Here is a 12,531-nt window from a genome sequence, read left to right as displayed (position 1 = left end):
GTTGTCCTCTTCTGCCACAGTTCCTTGCCTCCTGAGGTCGAGGATGAACAATGGGGAGATCAGGAAGGCACCTGTGTTCGTCAAGACGACCTTGCAGTGCAGTGCATCGCCATGAGATCATTGCCTCGGTTTAGAGGATTTGGACGACCCATTCCTTCAAAGTTCTCATCCATTCACACCCATGCAAGACAACACCAGTCTTATGACGCATCAGACTGATGGATGATTGAGACTGTGGCTGGATAAAGGTTGCTGATATTTATTTTATTTTGCTGGTTGATACTGCTACATGTTTCCTTAATCATTCTAATACACTATTTAATCAATGGTCAGTTGTTAATGCAGAAGCTTTAATCATAAAGATTACGAGGAAATGGCATTATGGTCATTTGGTATAACAATTTCCATGAGATAAACATCTTTACATTTTCTTTCTCAAAATCTTACTTGAGATACAATATCTCACCCGTAAGATATCGTTATCTGAATCTTACCCTCCCTAACAGTCAAACCAAAAAGTCACACACATTAGTACAAATTCCGAACTTAACAATTTTAAATTTACAACTAAATACTAACCTTTTAAAATTTTAATAGTATTTTATTTTTCTTGGGTGACAGGTTAAAAAACACAATAACTAACTTATTTTTCACTGATTCTCTTGTCAAATAATATTCTATGAAGATAATATGATTTTTGGCATTTATACTCTTTTAGATATGTTAGAATTATAAATTTATTGATGTACATGAGGGAATACACGAAAAAAGAAGTGTGATTTCTCTCCGAAAAAGAACTTTTCTTTTTGGGTTTTTTTTAAAAGGTATCCCCAACTTTTAGTTTTCTCATTTGATTTTTTTAAATATTTTAAATGTCTCTCGTTGTCATCGTCTCCTCCTCCAAGTGGGTATTGCCGGTCGACATTTTCCTTGCGCCTTTGACCCTACAACTTCAGTCTTGTCATGGTCATCTCTTTCCTCTTCGCAAGGCCCCTCCCTCTCTTTCGTCATATCGTGGCCTCCTATGCTCCGTCACAAGGTCTCATCGCTTTCACCCCGTTACTTCCTTCCCCTTCACAAGGCCTTGTTATTTCTACTCCTCTACTTTGACCTCACTACCTCTTTCCCCTCCATGAGGCTTTATCGCTTTTGCTCATCATGGCCACCTCAGTGTCGTTGCTTTTCCCTCTCTAGTTCAACCTTACCACCTCCTTCCCCTCTACGAGGTCTCATTGCTTTCGCTTGTCATGACCACCATAGTATCGTAACGTTCACCCCTCTACGAGGTCTCATTGCTTTCGCTTGTCATGACCATCATAGTGTCGTAACGTTCACCCCTCTATGAGGTCTCATCGTTTTCGCTTGCCATGACCATCATAGTGTCGTAACGTTCACCCCTCTATGAGGTCTCATCACTTTCACTTGCCATAGCCACCATAGCGTCATAAAGTTCCCCCCTCTACTTCAGCCTCACTATCTCTTTCCCCTCTACGAGGCCTCATTGCCTTCACCTCGCTACATATGTCTTATTACTTTGAGTGAGCCACCATCACAACAAAGGGAGAAAGAGGTATTAGTGACAATAAGGGGAATGTAGGGGGGGGCACCTTTCGGGAAAAACCCAAAAAGAGGAGACTTTTTAGGAAAATCATAAAAAATTATATGTATAATATCCTTGAGAAAGCTCCTCCTTTTGTGTTTTTTTTTTTCAAATGATATCCCTATTTTTAGTTTTCTTATTTAGTGTCCTATTTACCTCTAATATCCTACATGCTCATTATCATCATCGGTGCCTCTCTTCTGCTCTATCCTTTTCGCAAGGTAAACAAGGGTATAGTTCAAGAGATAGTTAACGACATGATAAGCATAGGGGGAGATGAGGTAGTGGACGATAGTAAAGAGTTGAAGTGATAAACATCAAAGGTGGAGGGGAAGAAGATGACCATGACGAGGTGAAAACGATGGGACCTTATGGCAAGGTGAAAGCGAGGTAGCTCCAAGGCCGCCATAGTGGGGCCTTGTGATAGGATGGAGGTGGCTATGTAGGACGAAAGCAATAGGATGGAAGAGAGGCATTGGCAACAATAAGAGACATTTAAGATAGTAGAGAAAATTATAGGTACCAAATGAGAAAACTAGATGCATTTAAGATATTAGAGAAAATTAGATGTACCAAATAAGAAAATTGAAAATGGAGACATCATCTAGGAATGATCCAAAAAGAGAGATTGTTTTTAGGGAATCACCCTTCTTATATTTGGCAAAAATATTATAAAGGGTCAATAAATAAAAAAGTCTTATTTTTTTAAAAAAAATTATCAAAGCTCCTTGCCTCCACCCTATTGCAAGGCTTTGTCGTCCTTGCTTCTCCTCTCGTCTTCCTCCATTACCCTTATTGCTTGCCACCTTGACCCACACGCCTTATTCGTCATCCTCCACTTTACCTTGCACGCGCAGGCTCGCTCCCACCTCGATTGTCCATGCCCATGGTGATCGTCGAGTTTCGATCGCCCCCCGTGCCACTATACACTCATTGGTCCTTCTTTTCTCGAGGATTGCTAGTGAGGCATCTCACTATCCACACTCGGAGCTTTGCTAAGGAGGAGAGTATCGCTTTATCATTTTTATCCAATACTTCCTTTAAGAGTTAAAAAGTGTCTCATCTCGAGTGCATAGGCAATGAGGGTAAATATATTAATCAAAACAAACGAGGATAGTGATAATGACAAATAGGAGAGATGATGAATAATGAAGAAGGGTGGAGACAATAGAGGAAGAGAGGAGTGATAATGACAAATAGGAGAGATGATGAATAATGAAGAAGGGTGGAGACAACAGAGGAAGAGAGGAGAGGAGGTGGATAGGAGTAATTTCATCTTTTAAGAAATAAGTCATGTTATAGAATAAATGAGAAAAAAAAAGTATAAATGGGAAAAAAAATAAATAAAAAGGTTTTTTTTTTGGGAACTTACGCTGTTATAAATTGGGAGGAAAAGAGAAGAGGGGAATTAAAAGAAACAGCCGTCTTCTTATAATGACATAATAACTTTAAATTAAGAGCAATATTTGCCATAAATGGAAGACAGCGGCATTTTGGAGATTCCGTGTGTTTCTTCGCCTCCTATTTCATGCTCCAATCATATTCTCGCAAAACTGAGGGAGGAGGAAGCGGAGGAGACGTGACGGCAGCGGCAGGCGATGGAGAAGAAATAGAGACAGTTCGGGAGCAAAAAGAAACCTTCTTTCGGTTGCCGGTTACATTTTGGACAACAGGGCTCACTCGCACATCTTGATCTCCACCTGTAAGTTGGAAGCTCTCAATCTTTTGTTTTGCTGTGGCAGATGACGATGATGATAGATCTCTTTAAACTTATGTCTTGTAAGATTCTCGAAATCGAACCATCTTTGAAAGTTCTTGAAATGTGGAGGTGGAAAAAAAATGGTTTTTGTTAGTGGATTCATCTCTTTGGTACTAGGTAAGCAAGGTCGATTATTTCGGAGTTCTACTAGTAATTGGCGAACTACGAGCCCTAGGATTTCTTGATCTGTTGTATGTTCTCATTTGTAAGGCATAAAGGATTTTGGGGTTTAGCAAGAGAAATGTTTGTTTAGGTGAAGAAGCAGTCGAGAGAATAGGAAAATGATTATGTGAAGCAGTCACCAGAAAAAAGAGTGAAAGATTTGCACCAAAAAAATGTTTAGCTATTGGCATGTGAGACAGCAAAATTGGATTTTTGTGTGCTTAAGAGGTAAAAAAGATGAACTGGGGTATTCATCTTGAAGGAGACTAATGAGAATGGATCAGTAATTAAAATCAGAATGCTGAGGAGGATCTGTATTATAGGGAGTAGAGTTATGCTAGTCGGATTAGTAAAGAAGAAAATTGGATTATATCTACTGGGATAATTTGTGGTTCACTCCCTTAAGATCCACCTTAGGACCATCTCCTAAGTTGAAGCTAAATCACCAGTTTTGCTATTTCACTGATATCCCACAGGTTGTATGTTGGAAAAAAGACTAAATAGTAAGTGGTTAAGCTTCTGTCCTTGTATCACAACAATGGCATATAGTCCCATGTTGGAAAATGATAACATGGATTCTCTATTCCTGGGCATGATCAAGTGTTTTGGGTGAGATTCTAAGGCCTGTATCATACAAATTAATTGGCTGGTACGCATGGAGATTGTTATTAACGGTGCCAATGCAATGTTTTGGATGTCTCCATAATGGTTATTATGATGCAGAATGTGGGATGTCTAAGATTTGGTTCCCTTGATCCATTGGGAAATGTTGGATGTCTTAGATGTGGTTTTTCTTGATCCAGTGAGGACTGAGGAATGCATGACCACTCGGGATATCATTATTGTGGGAGAGGTTTTGTCCCAAACAACCCCAAAGGATGATTTTGGTTATATTTGGTTCTTCCCACACTGATGAAATTATCAAACATTTGCACAGGAAAGGTGGTCATAGTCTAGTAGTCCCACCATGGAAATAAGAAGATAAATTTGTGCATATAACTTTAATCAAGTGATAAGAATCTCTTCATATTGTGATAGCATGATTAAGTGGGTTGTCAGAAACTAACATATGAAGTCTGTACCAGGTGATCAAGTTTGATGTAGAGCAAAGGTAATTTTTCCTATTTATCTTCATCAGATATAGATTGTTAGTTATATGATATAAGCAATGGACATTTCTTGGGAATCCTCCTCTCTCTGGAAAAGTGGAAAAAAAATCATCAGGTAACAAACTTAAACGAAAAATTGAGAAATATGGTCTAGTTTTGATCTTTGGTTTATTGGTATTTAAAATCTTGATGAGCATATCCATCTCGATCAATAAAACAGATCTGACAAGTACTGATGTCTTAACCCAAGTCAAAGTTTATTGATCTATAGCATATGAAGTTCAAGTTTCTTAAACACTGTAATAAATAACATTAGACTGCACCATACAGATGAGGTCAAGTCTCACCAATGCCTGGCCTTGGAGAAGACCTGATGGACACAACCATTAATTTCAAAAGCAGGTACCTACTACAATTTTTTTTAGCAAAGATGCAAATACTTCAGCTATTAGTCATTGTAATCTTGTTGTATGTGCAGACATCTCCTACTCCTAGAAAGACAAATACCTCTTAGTCTATGATTCTTATCCATAAGTCACTATTTTCTAACTAAAGCATTCATGGCAAAGCTTTTTTTCTTCTTGCTAAGTTGGCTAATAAAGGTAATTATTTTGTAGGCTCAGTCGCTTAAAGGAGAATATATTCTTCTGTTCAGCAATTGCAGGGTTACTAAGATCTATTAGGCAGAAACCATGAGCAGCCATAGTTTAACTACAGCTAAACAAAATAATAATCCTGAAGGAACCAAGCATTTCCATCATTCTTCGCTGTTATCAGTTCAGTTGAGCAACCAACATGACTGTAAAAACCTACTGGATGATAGGTTGTCCTCCACAAGCCCCTACCGTGCACAGACAGAACTGCTTAAATCATCCAGCTTCAAGCCAGGAAGTCCACGCTCTTATGTATCTCATTCTCAATGTTCAGATCATATGTTTTCTCGTTCTTCCACATTTTGTACCAGCCTTTACTCTTCATCTTCAGCCATCTCAGAGTCCTCTCGAAAGTTAAGTAGCTCACCGTTCCTTCCTCATCCTCCAAAGTGTGAGAAGCAGAATTCAGCTGTTCAATTGTCTAGCTCTCCTCTGCTGTTCAATGGAGACACAAGTGCTAGAAGTTGTGAGGATGAACACACAGATGACTTGATGAAAGATTTTCTTAATCTGTCTGGAGATGCTTCAGATGGTAGCACCCATGGAGAGATTTATGGCAATAATGGCATAGCACTTAGCGAGCAAATAGAATTGCAACTTCTTTCCGAACAACTCGGTATAGCTATCACTGACAATGGGGAAAGCCCACGTTTGGATGTGAGTATTTTGTTGTATCTTTGCAATATTTTTCTATTTCCTTAAGTGTTTTAAATTAAATATGTTAGTATCACTTCATGTAAATGCTTATTGCATCATCTAATTCAAAACTTTTTGAGTATCTTGGTGTTGCACCCAAAAATCTGACTTGAAAGCAATGTTAATGACATAAAAATGACTCTTGAGCGTAATATATATCTGAATAGTTTGGTCAGGAACTGCTTGCATATAAGTGGCGAGTGCTCTAAAATTTGGCTATACAAGGATGATTACTGTTGTTGTTGAACAAACATGAAAATATTTTTGAAGATAAATTATAGTCATAGTATGTCCAATTTGCTAACAATTTTGTTATACAACTAACTTGCTGTTTTTTTATATAGGACATATATGAGACACCACAGGTCTCTTCTCTTCCTTTGTCTTCTAACCACAACCAGGCTGTTCAGCTTTCAGAGCCTCCTGCTAAAGTTCAACTGCACTCATCCCCCTCCACAGCCACAGTCTCAGCTTCAGCTGCAAATAAGACAAGATTAAGATGGACCTTGGAGCTCCATGAGCGATTTGTAGAAGCTGTGAACAAACTTGATGGGGCTGAGAGTAAGCTCTCCATTTTGATTTAGCATTGCTGGATGAATTTGTAGTCTCCATCTATGTGTGTTCTCACATGCAGAGGCAACTCCAAAGGCTGTACTAAATCTTATGAATGTCGAAGGTTTGACTATTTACCACGTAAAGAGTCATTTGCAGGTATATCTAGCAAAGTGATCTCTCACAAGGTGTTGCATTTCACTGTACTTATTCATTTGTAACTTGCAGAAATATCGACTTACTAAGTACATCCCAGAGGCGAAAGAAGGTAATTCCAAGTTCCAGCTATTAAGAGAACACACACTTATTTCTTATTTACTGTGAATGTGTAATGTTGTCTTAGCAAACTGTCAATGCTCAAACTTAATCAAACTTGGATGGGGGATTGTTGGTTAAGTCATATGAAATGACTCCATTTTATTACCATAAACTATCAACCATCTGTTCCCTGATACTACACAATTAATACTCAAGTTGCCAACATTAATCCGACAAAATTGAAGATGACTCAAATGGGTCAAGATTGACTACACAAAATTTTCTTGTCTCCTGTCTTGAAGATGGGTGTAGATATATAAACTTTCAAACTGTATGATTCATAAAGAGAGCACGTTGGAAGAAGCTAGTACTGGAATTTGGACAACCCAAATTCCATTGAAGTAAGCAAATTGTATTTGTATCAAACCTAATTGCATTAATGCAGTTGCAGATTGTCAACTTTATTCCCCTGAACAACCGAAACATAAGAAAAGGAAAGGAAAAACAACAGAATTAGTAAACTAGTTATAAACTATATTATCTGGATGTTCATGGCTGTTTACTTGCTTTAAATTAATATATAGTATTGTTGTAGTAAAAATGTTATGATTATTAATATCTGATATCTTAATGGTTGTGTGTGTTTAAGATGACAAAAAGGCTTCTTGTCCTGAAGATAAGAAGGCACCATCAGTTAGTGATGACAGTGATTTGGCCAAGAGGAGGTATCCCCCAAAAGAAAATATTTGTTGTTTCTCCCCTATTTCAATCATGACTTGTAATCTTTTATTTAAATCATTTATTTAACTATCCTTTTCTCTTAATGATAGGAACATTCAAGTTACAGAGGCTCTACAGATGCAAATAGAGGTTCAAAAGCAGCTGCATGAACAACTTGAGGTAAGCATTACATATTTAAGTGTTAGCGGTCAAGTTTCTGTAACAATCAATTGACAAGCTTTAGAGACTGCCAAATTATGTGGTATAGAGGGTGATAGCTCCAGATGATGATATGAACTTATGCAGCTTTTCAAACTCCCCAAGACTTTACTTTTCTGTTGTGGTTCAGACTCTGGAACATCAAAGAAGAGCTTACCTCTCCCAAACAGGTTGTAAATATGAGAGCAACCTAGTTTTGTGGACAGTTTTTTCACTTTTAGCTACATGTGAGATATGAGATTAGGCTTTTGGTGCTTCCCCCATTTTGGCAGATCCACTTCTGCGACTATTATATTAGACTGATTATGTAGGGTGATTTAGTCTGTAAGCATAAAGGAGCAGCGTTACGTTTTATTAGACTGGTAGTATGGGTTCACGAAATTGAAGCACTGTGAGCTAATCTCATCTTTGGGTCATATCAAGCTACCCTTACCAGTCTTCTAAGGTTGGACTTGCCAAAATGCTATTGCATCTACTGTCTGATGATCGTGTTTATGTCTACAGATGTTGATATCTTGTTTTCATCCTGTTAGTTAAGATATTTGGTGGATATGAATATTCAAGCTAGATGTTGAATTCTTAAAGTTCATACGATTTTTCCTGTACTGAACAGCCTAATATCTAGCAAAGATACTATATTGAGCTAAACCGTAGGAACATAAACTCTTCTATAGATCTTCTTTTATATCAATGCATTTGAACTTTAAACAAAATAGAAAATTCATGTCGCTGTGATGAGGAAGTGAAGAAGATGGATGTGTGAGATCACTAGAAAAAGGTAAAATAACAAATTTATACATTTAGGACAATTAGATGCGGTTCTTATAGAAAACACAATGAGGGAATAATAGTTATGCTGGCGGTTAACATATCCAAAGAAGCCCTATAGTTGTCCTGATTAGATGAGTTATGCCAATTAAGTTCAGTTGAGAAAAAGGTGGAGAAAGACCTAAGAAACCTTTATTAGAAACAAGAAAAAGATGTCTGCTCTTAGTTTTTGACTAGTAATATTGCTTTAAAGAGGTCAATGACAAGAAAAGATTCACGCAAATGATCTCTAATAATTTGCACACTATAGCTTGTTGTTGTTGTGGAAGGAACTGCCAGACAGATGATCCTGAACTTTGTTTGATGGCTACTTTACTAGAATTGGTAGATCCGAGTGGAAAAGCATAAGGACCTTTTGTCTTTCTGATAAAAACTTTAGGACATTGGGATATCCTCAAAAATATGAAGAGCTAGCAGACTACTTGTCAGAGACATTCTACTTACTTTATGCAGCTCTATATTTCTCTGTCCAAACCCCAATATTCTTCTCCAGGTGCAAAGAGCACTTCAGTTGCGCATAGAGGAAAATGCAAAGTACTTGCAAAAGATTCTGGAGCAGCAGCAAAAAGCAAGGAATCCCACATCCTGCACACAAAGGTCAATCTCGGAGGTGCCTTTAGAACAGCATAGCCCCGCCCCAGATCAATCCGAAGTGGGCATTGACTGCTCTCCACCAAACTCTCTGAAGCATAAAGAAAATGATTCAGAAAGCGATTCTAAATCTGTCAAAGATTGTAAGAGGATTAGGCTTGAAGTTGAGCAGGAAATACTTTCCTAATGTTGAGACAGCTTTTGTTGTCCACATTCTGTACTTGTTGACAAGAAGAATTTGCATGCATGTTCTTTTCATTCATTTCCTAGTTATTGTAGGCGGTGGGATTGGTTTGGATTGAGTTGATGTAAATTCCTGTGAAGAATGAATTAAAACTGAGGTAAGCTGTACCCTTGCATTCTTAAGTGGTGAAAACTTGTGCATATTTTTGCTCCACCTTATTTGCTATCATCTCCTGGAACATTTTCAGACAGATAATACACCTTGCATGGAGTAGTCCTTGTTCCCTTTTGACATGACTCTGTTCCATCATAAGACTTGATATGACACCTTCAGTCATCGTTCTGAGCCACTCTGATTGTAAATTATGCTAACTTGGGTCTGGTTAGAGGAGTAGCCTTGGTTTTCCAAAATGCCAATGTTATTCTGCTTCATGGATTCCATTAATCAATGATGAAGCTCGGGCAAACACAGCTGCTGATTCTGCACTGTGTTTGCACTGTTCGATCGGTGCAGTTCTGAACATGTACTTCTTCCTCAATCATCTCTGTCAGTCACAGCCAGCTCTGGCCCAGGCTCTTCCTCTTTGCCCTCTCCCTCATCATCCGGCGAGTCTGCTCGGCCCACTCCACGTTCCCTGCATCGTCGTAGATGCCCGCGAGCAGCACGTAGATCGCCGGATCCGATGGGTCGATCTCCAGCGCCTTCCTCGCCATGCACTCTCCAAGCACCATGTTGCTGCGCTGCTTGCAAGAAGCCAGCAACGTCTTGTACACCAGCGCGTCAGGCTGGAACGGCATCGTTTCGATGGTGCAAGCCGCCTCCTCCAACCTGCCCGCCCGCCCCAGCATGTCGACCAAGCAAACATAGTGATCTTGCTGCGGTGCCACGCCATGCAATTCCTGCATGGAGTTGAAGTACTCGACGCCGGCGTCGGGTAGTCCGCCATGGCTGCAGGCGTACAGCACCAGCAAGAAGGTGATACCGTCGGGCTGAGCTCTTGCCAGTCTCATGTCCTCGAAAGCGGACAGCGCTTCCACGAAACGGCTGTTCGACGCCAGGCCGGATATTAATCCGTTCCATGACACCACGTTTGGCTCTTCGATTGCCGCGAAGACCCTGCGAGCCTCCTCTACGCTTCCGCATTTGCCGTACATGTCGACGAGGCCATTCGAGACCGAGATCCAGCTCAGGAGGCCGGACTTCACCGAGAAGCCATGCAGCTGCTTACCGGATTGCATTGCCGCCAAGCCCGCAGTAGCGGATAGGAAGCAGGCGAGGCTGAAACCATCGATACTCAAGTCTTCCTCGTGCATGTACGCGATCATGTCCAGTGCCCTCCGGTGAAGGCCAACCTGATTCAACCCCTTGGCCAAGGTCGTGTACGTGAGCACGTCCCTGCGAGCCATCATCGTGTGCGCGACGGCCCACGCGTCGTCCACCCTCCCAAATCTAGCGTAGACATCCACCAGCGAGTTCCCGGCAGACAAATCCGACGCGTCCACCTTGGTCTTAATCATGTAAGAGTGGAGCTTTCGGGCATGAGCCAGAGCTTCTACGGAGTTGCAGCTGCTGAGAACAGTCGACAGGGAGAAAGAATTCGGTTCCACTCCGGTAAGTCGCATTTCCACCAAAGCCAGGAGCACCTTCTGCTCGAGTCCGTGTCGAGCAAGCCCGGCCATGAAAGCTGTCCACGAGACGATGTTGGGAGATACAATGGCTGCGAAGGCGCGCACTGTGTCATCTAGATCCCGGGAGTGTTTGGCGTACAAGTCTACCAGTGCGTTGGCAACTGATACATCATCTTCCAATCCTGCCTTGATCACCCGACAGTGAATCTGCCTTCCCAGTTCTGGCTCAGGAGCAGATGAACAGGCACTGAGGACTCCGGAGTAGGTGAAGGAATTCGGCGTCACCCCTGCATCCTTCATGTCATGGAACATAGTGATTGCCTCCAGGTAGCGTTCTGCTTGGGAGTGTCCAGAGATCATCGTCGTCCACAGCATTACATCTGAGTCTGCCGTCTGGAGAAACACTTTAAGTGCATCCCTCATCCGGTGGCATTTCGAATACATGTCGACGAGCGCCGTCTTCAGCACCAGATTGAGCTCCATTCCCCACAGGACCAGGTGAGCGTGAAGCATCATACCAACGCGAAGGCCGAAGAAGCACCCACAAGCCCTGAGAAGCTTGGCGAAGGTGTACTCGGTAGGAGAAGTTCCGCCTTCGATCATGAGCAAATACAGCCGCAATGCTCCCACCCAGTTCTTCGCTTCGATGAGAGCCGAGATCATGGTGGTCCACGAGACGACGTCCCTGTAGTCCATCGAAGCAAAGATCTCAGATGCTTCTTGGAACCTGCCGCATTTTGAGTAGACGTCAAGCAGAGCGCTTCCAACGACAGCATTGGTCTCAAATCCACGCTTTTGAACGTGGGCATGAATTTGAGCTCCAAGGTCCAGTAACCTGAGCGAGGCGGCGCAGCAGATGGCGCTGGAGTAAATGAACTCATTAGGACCGGTAAGAGGAGAGCGAGTCAACATGCACTTGAACAATCCAAGTGCTTCCTCATGGTTCTTGACCCGACTAAACGCCGAGATGATGGTGCTCCATGTTACGACGTCTCTGCTAGTCAATTCATCGAACAGCTTCCGCGCAGTGCCGACACCACAAAATTTTGAGTAGAGACAGAGGAGGTGGTTGTTCAGCGACAGGTGATCATGGAAACATAGCTTGATGATAGGGCTGTGAACGCAGATTCCCTGCCTTGCTGACTTTGGTTTGGAGCACAAGGAGAGCAGACTCAGGCACAAATCCTCAGTAATATGTGAGGGATAGGAATTGAGATGGTGAAGCTGCGGAAGGTGAAACTCGAGCGATACGCCGAGAAAAGTCTGGAACCATCTTCTATGAGAGGAAGCCAAAGGAAGGGCCACCATAGGATTTCTCTTGTAAGGGTGAAGAGAGACGACGAAAGCTTCGATCCAACCACATCTCATGTTGATTTTCCAAAACAGTAATGTCGCATCAACTGCACGTCTCCTAATTTATTATGCTGCTTAAAGTTTAAACTATAATCTCAGCATAAGAAAATGCAATATAAGATGATTTTAGCAAGAGTTTTCAATCAATGAGAAGCACAACAGATCGTAATGTCCCAAAAAATGGGATTCTATGCAAAATGATATCCGCAGTTATATTTT

General features: G+C 41.3%; 2 protein-coding genes across 5 annotated transcripts; one reads left to right on the top strand and one right to left on the bottom strand.

The window, feature by feature from the left end:
* The first annotated feature begins 3,122 nt into the window (after positions 1–3,122).
* Positions 3,123–9,531, top strand: LOC135678885 (protein PHOSPHATE STARVATION RESPONSE 3-like). Of its 3 annotated transcripts, none has more exons than XM_065192119.1 (9): positions 3,124–3,302; positions 4,961–5,032; positions 5,248–5,940; positions 6,324–6,540; positions 6,614–6,690; positions 6,760–6,799; positions 7,439–7,514; positions 7,620–7,689; positions 9,050–9,531. In XM_065192119.1, exons 3-9 carry the CDS (start codon positions 5,323–5,325, stop codon positions 9,332–9,334), a joined length of 1,383 nt encoding a protein of 460 aa, XP_065048191.1. In that variant the 5' UTR covers positions 3,124–3,302; positions 4,961–5,032; positions 5,248–5,322; the 3' UTR covers positions 9,335–9,531. The 3 variants fall into 3 exon arrangements, with proteins under 3 accessions (XP_065048193.1, XP_065048191.1, XP_065048192.1); XM_065192120.1 differs by lacking the exon at positions 3,124–3,302 and adding an exon at positions 3,335–3,379; XM_065192121.1 differs by lacking the exon at positions 4,961–5,032 and having other exon boundaries at positions 3,123–3,302.
* Positions 9,327–12,413, bottom strand: LOC135678884 (pentatricopeptide repeat-containing protein At5g52850, chloroplastic-like). Of its 2 annotated transcripts, XR_010515107.1 has the most exons (2): positions 9,546–12,413; positions 9,327–9,463 (listed from the first exon to the last, which is right to left on the bottom strand). XR_010515107.1 is itself a non-coding variant. In XM_065192118.1 (1 exon), the coding sequence occupies exon 1, from the start codon at positions 12,325–12,327 to the stop codon at positions 9,883–9,885; it is 2,445 nt and encodes an 814-aa protein (XP_065048190.1). In that variant the 5' UTR covers positions 12,328–12,413; the 3' UTR covers positions 9,474–9,882. The 2 variants fall into 2 exon arrangements, 1 of the variants encoding a protein (XP_065048190.1); XM_065192118.1 differs by lacking the exon at positions 9,327–9,463 and having other exon boundaries at positions 9,474–12,413.
* Positions 12,414–12,531: the final 118 nt, after the last annotated feature.

The sequence above is a fragment of the Musa acuminata genome, chromosome BXJ1-7 (assembly GCF_036884655.1).
Source record: "Musa acuminata AAA Group cultivar baxijiao chromosome BXJ1-7, Cavendish_Baxijiao_AAA, whole genome shotgun sequence".
Lineage (NCBI taxonomy): Eukaryota > Viridiplantae > Streptophyta > Magnoliopsida > Zingiberales > Musaceae > Musa > Musa acuminata.
This window is presented reverse-complemented; position numbering and strand designations above follow the sequence as displayed.

What these genes read in the sequence shown, in the direction of transcription:
- LOC135678885 (XM_065192121.1), top strand. Translation starts at nt 5,323, where the DNA reads ATGAGCAGCCATAGTTTAACTACAGCTAAACAAAATAATAATCCTGAA. An exon ending in CAAACTTGATGGGGCTGAGA is followed by an intron (nt 6,541 to 6,613) that starts GTAAGCTCTCCA and finishes TCTCACATGCAG; the next exon opens with AGGCAACTCCAAAGGCTGTA. An exon ending in AGCTGCATGAACAACTTGAG is followed by an intron (nt 7,690 to 9,049) that starts GTAAGCATTACA and finishes ATTCTTCTCCAG; the next exon opens with GTGCAAAGAGCACTTCAGTT.
- LOC135678884 (XM_065192118.1), bottom strand. Translation starts at nt 12,327, where the DNA reads ATGAGATGTGGTTGGATCGAAGCTTTCGTCGTCTCTCTTCACCCTTAC.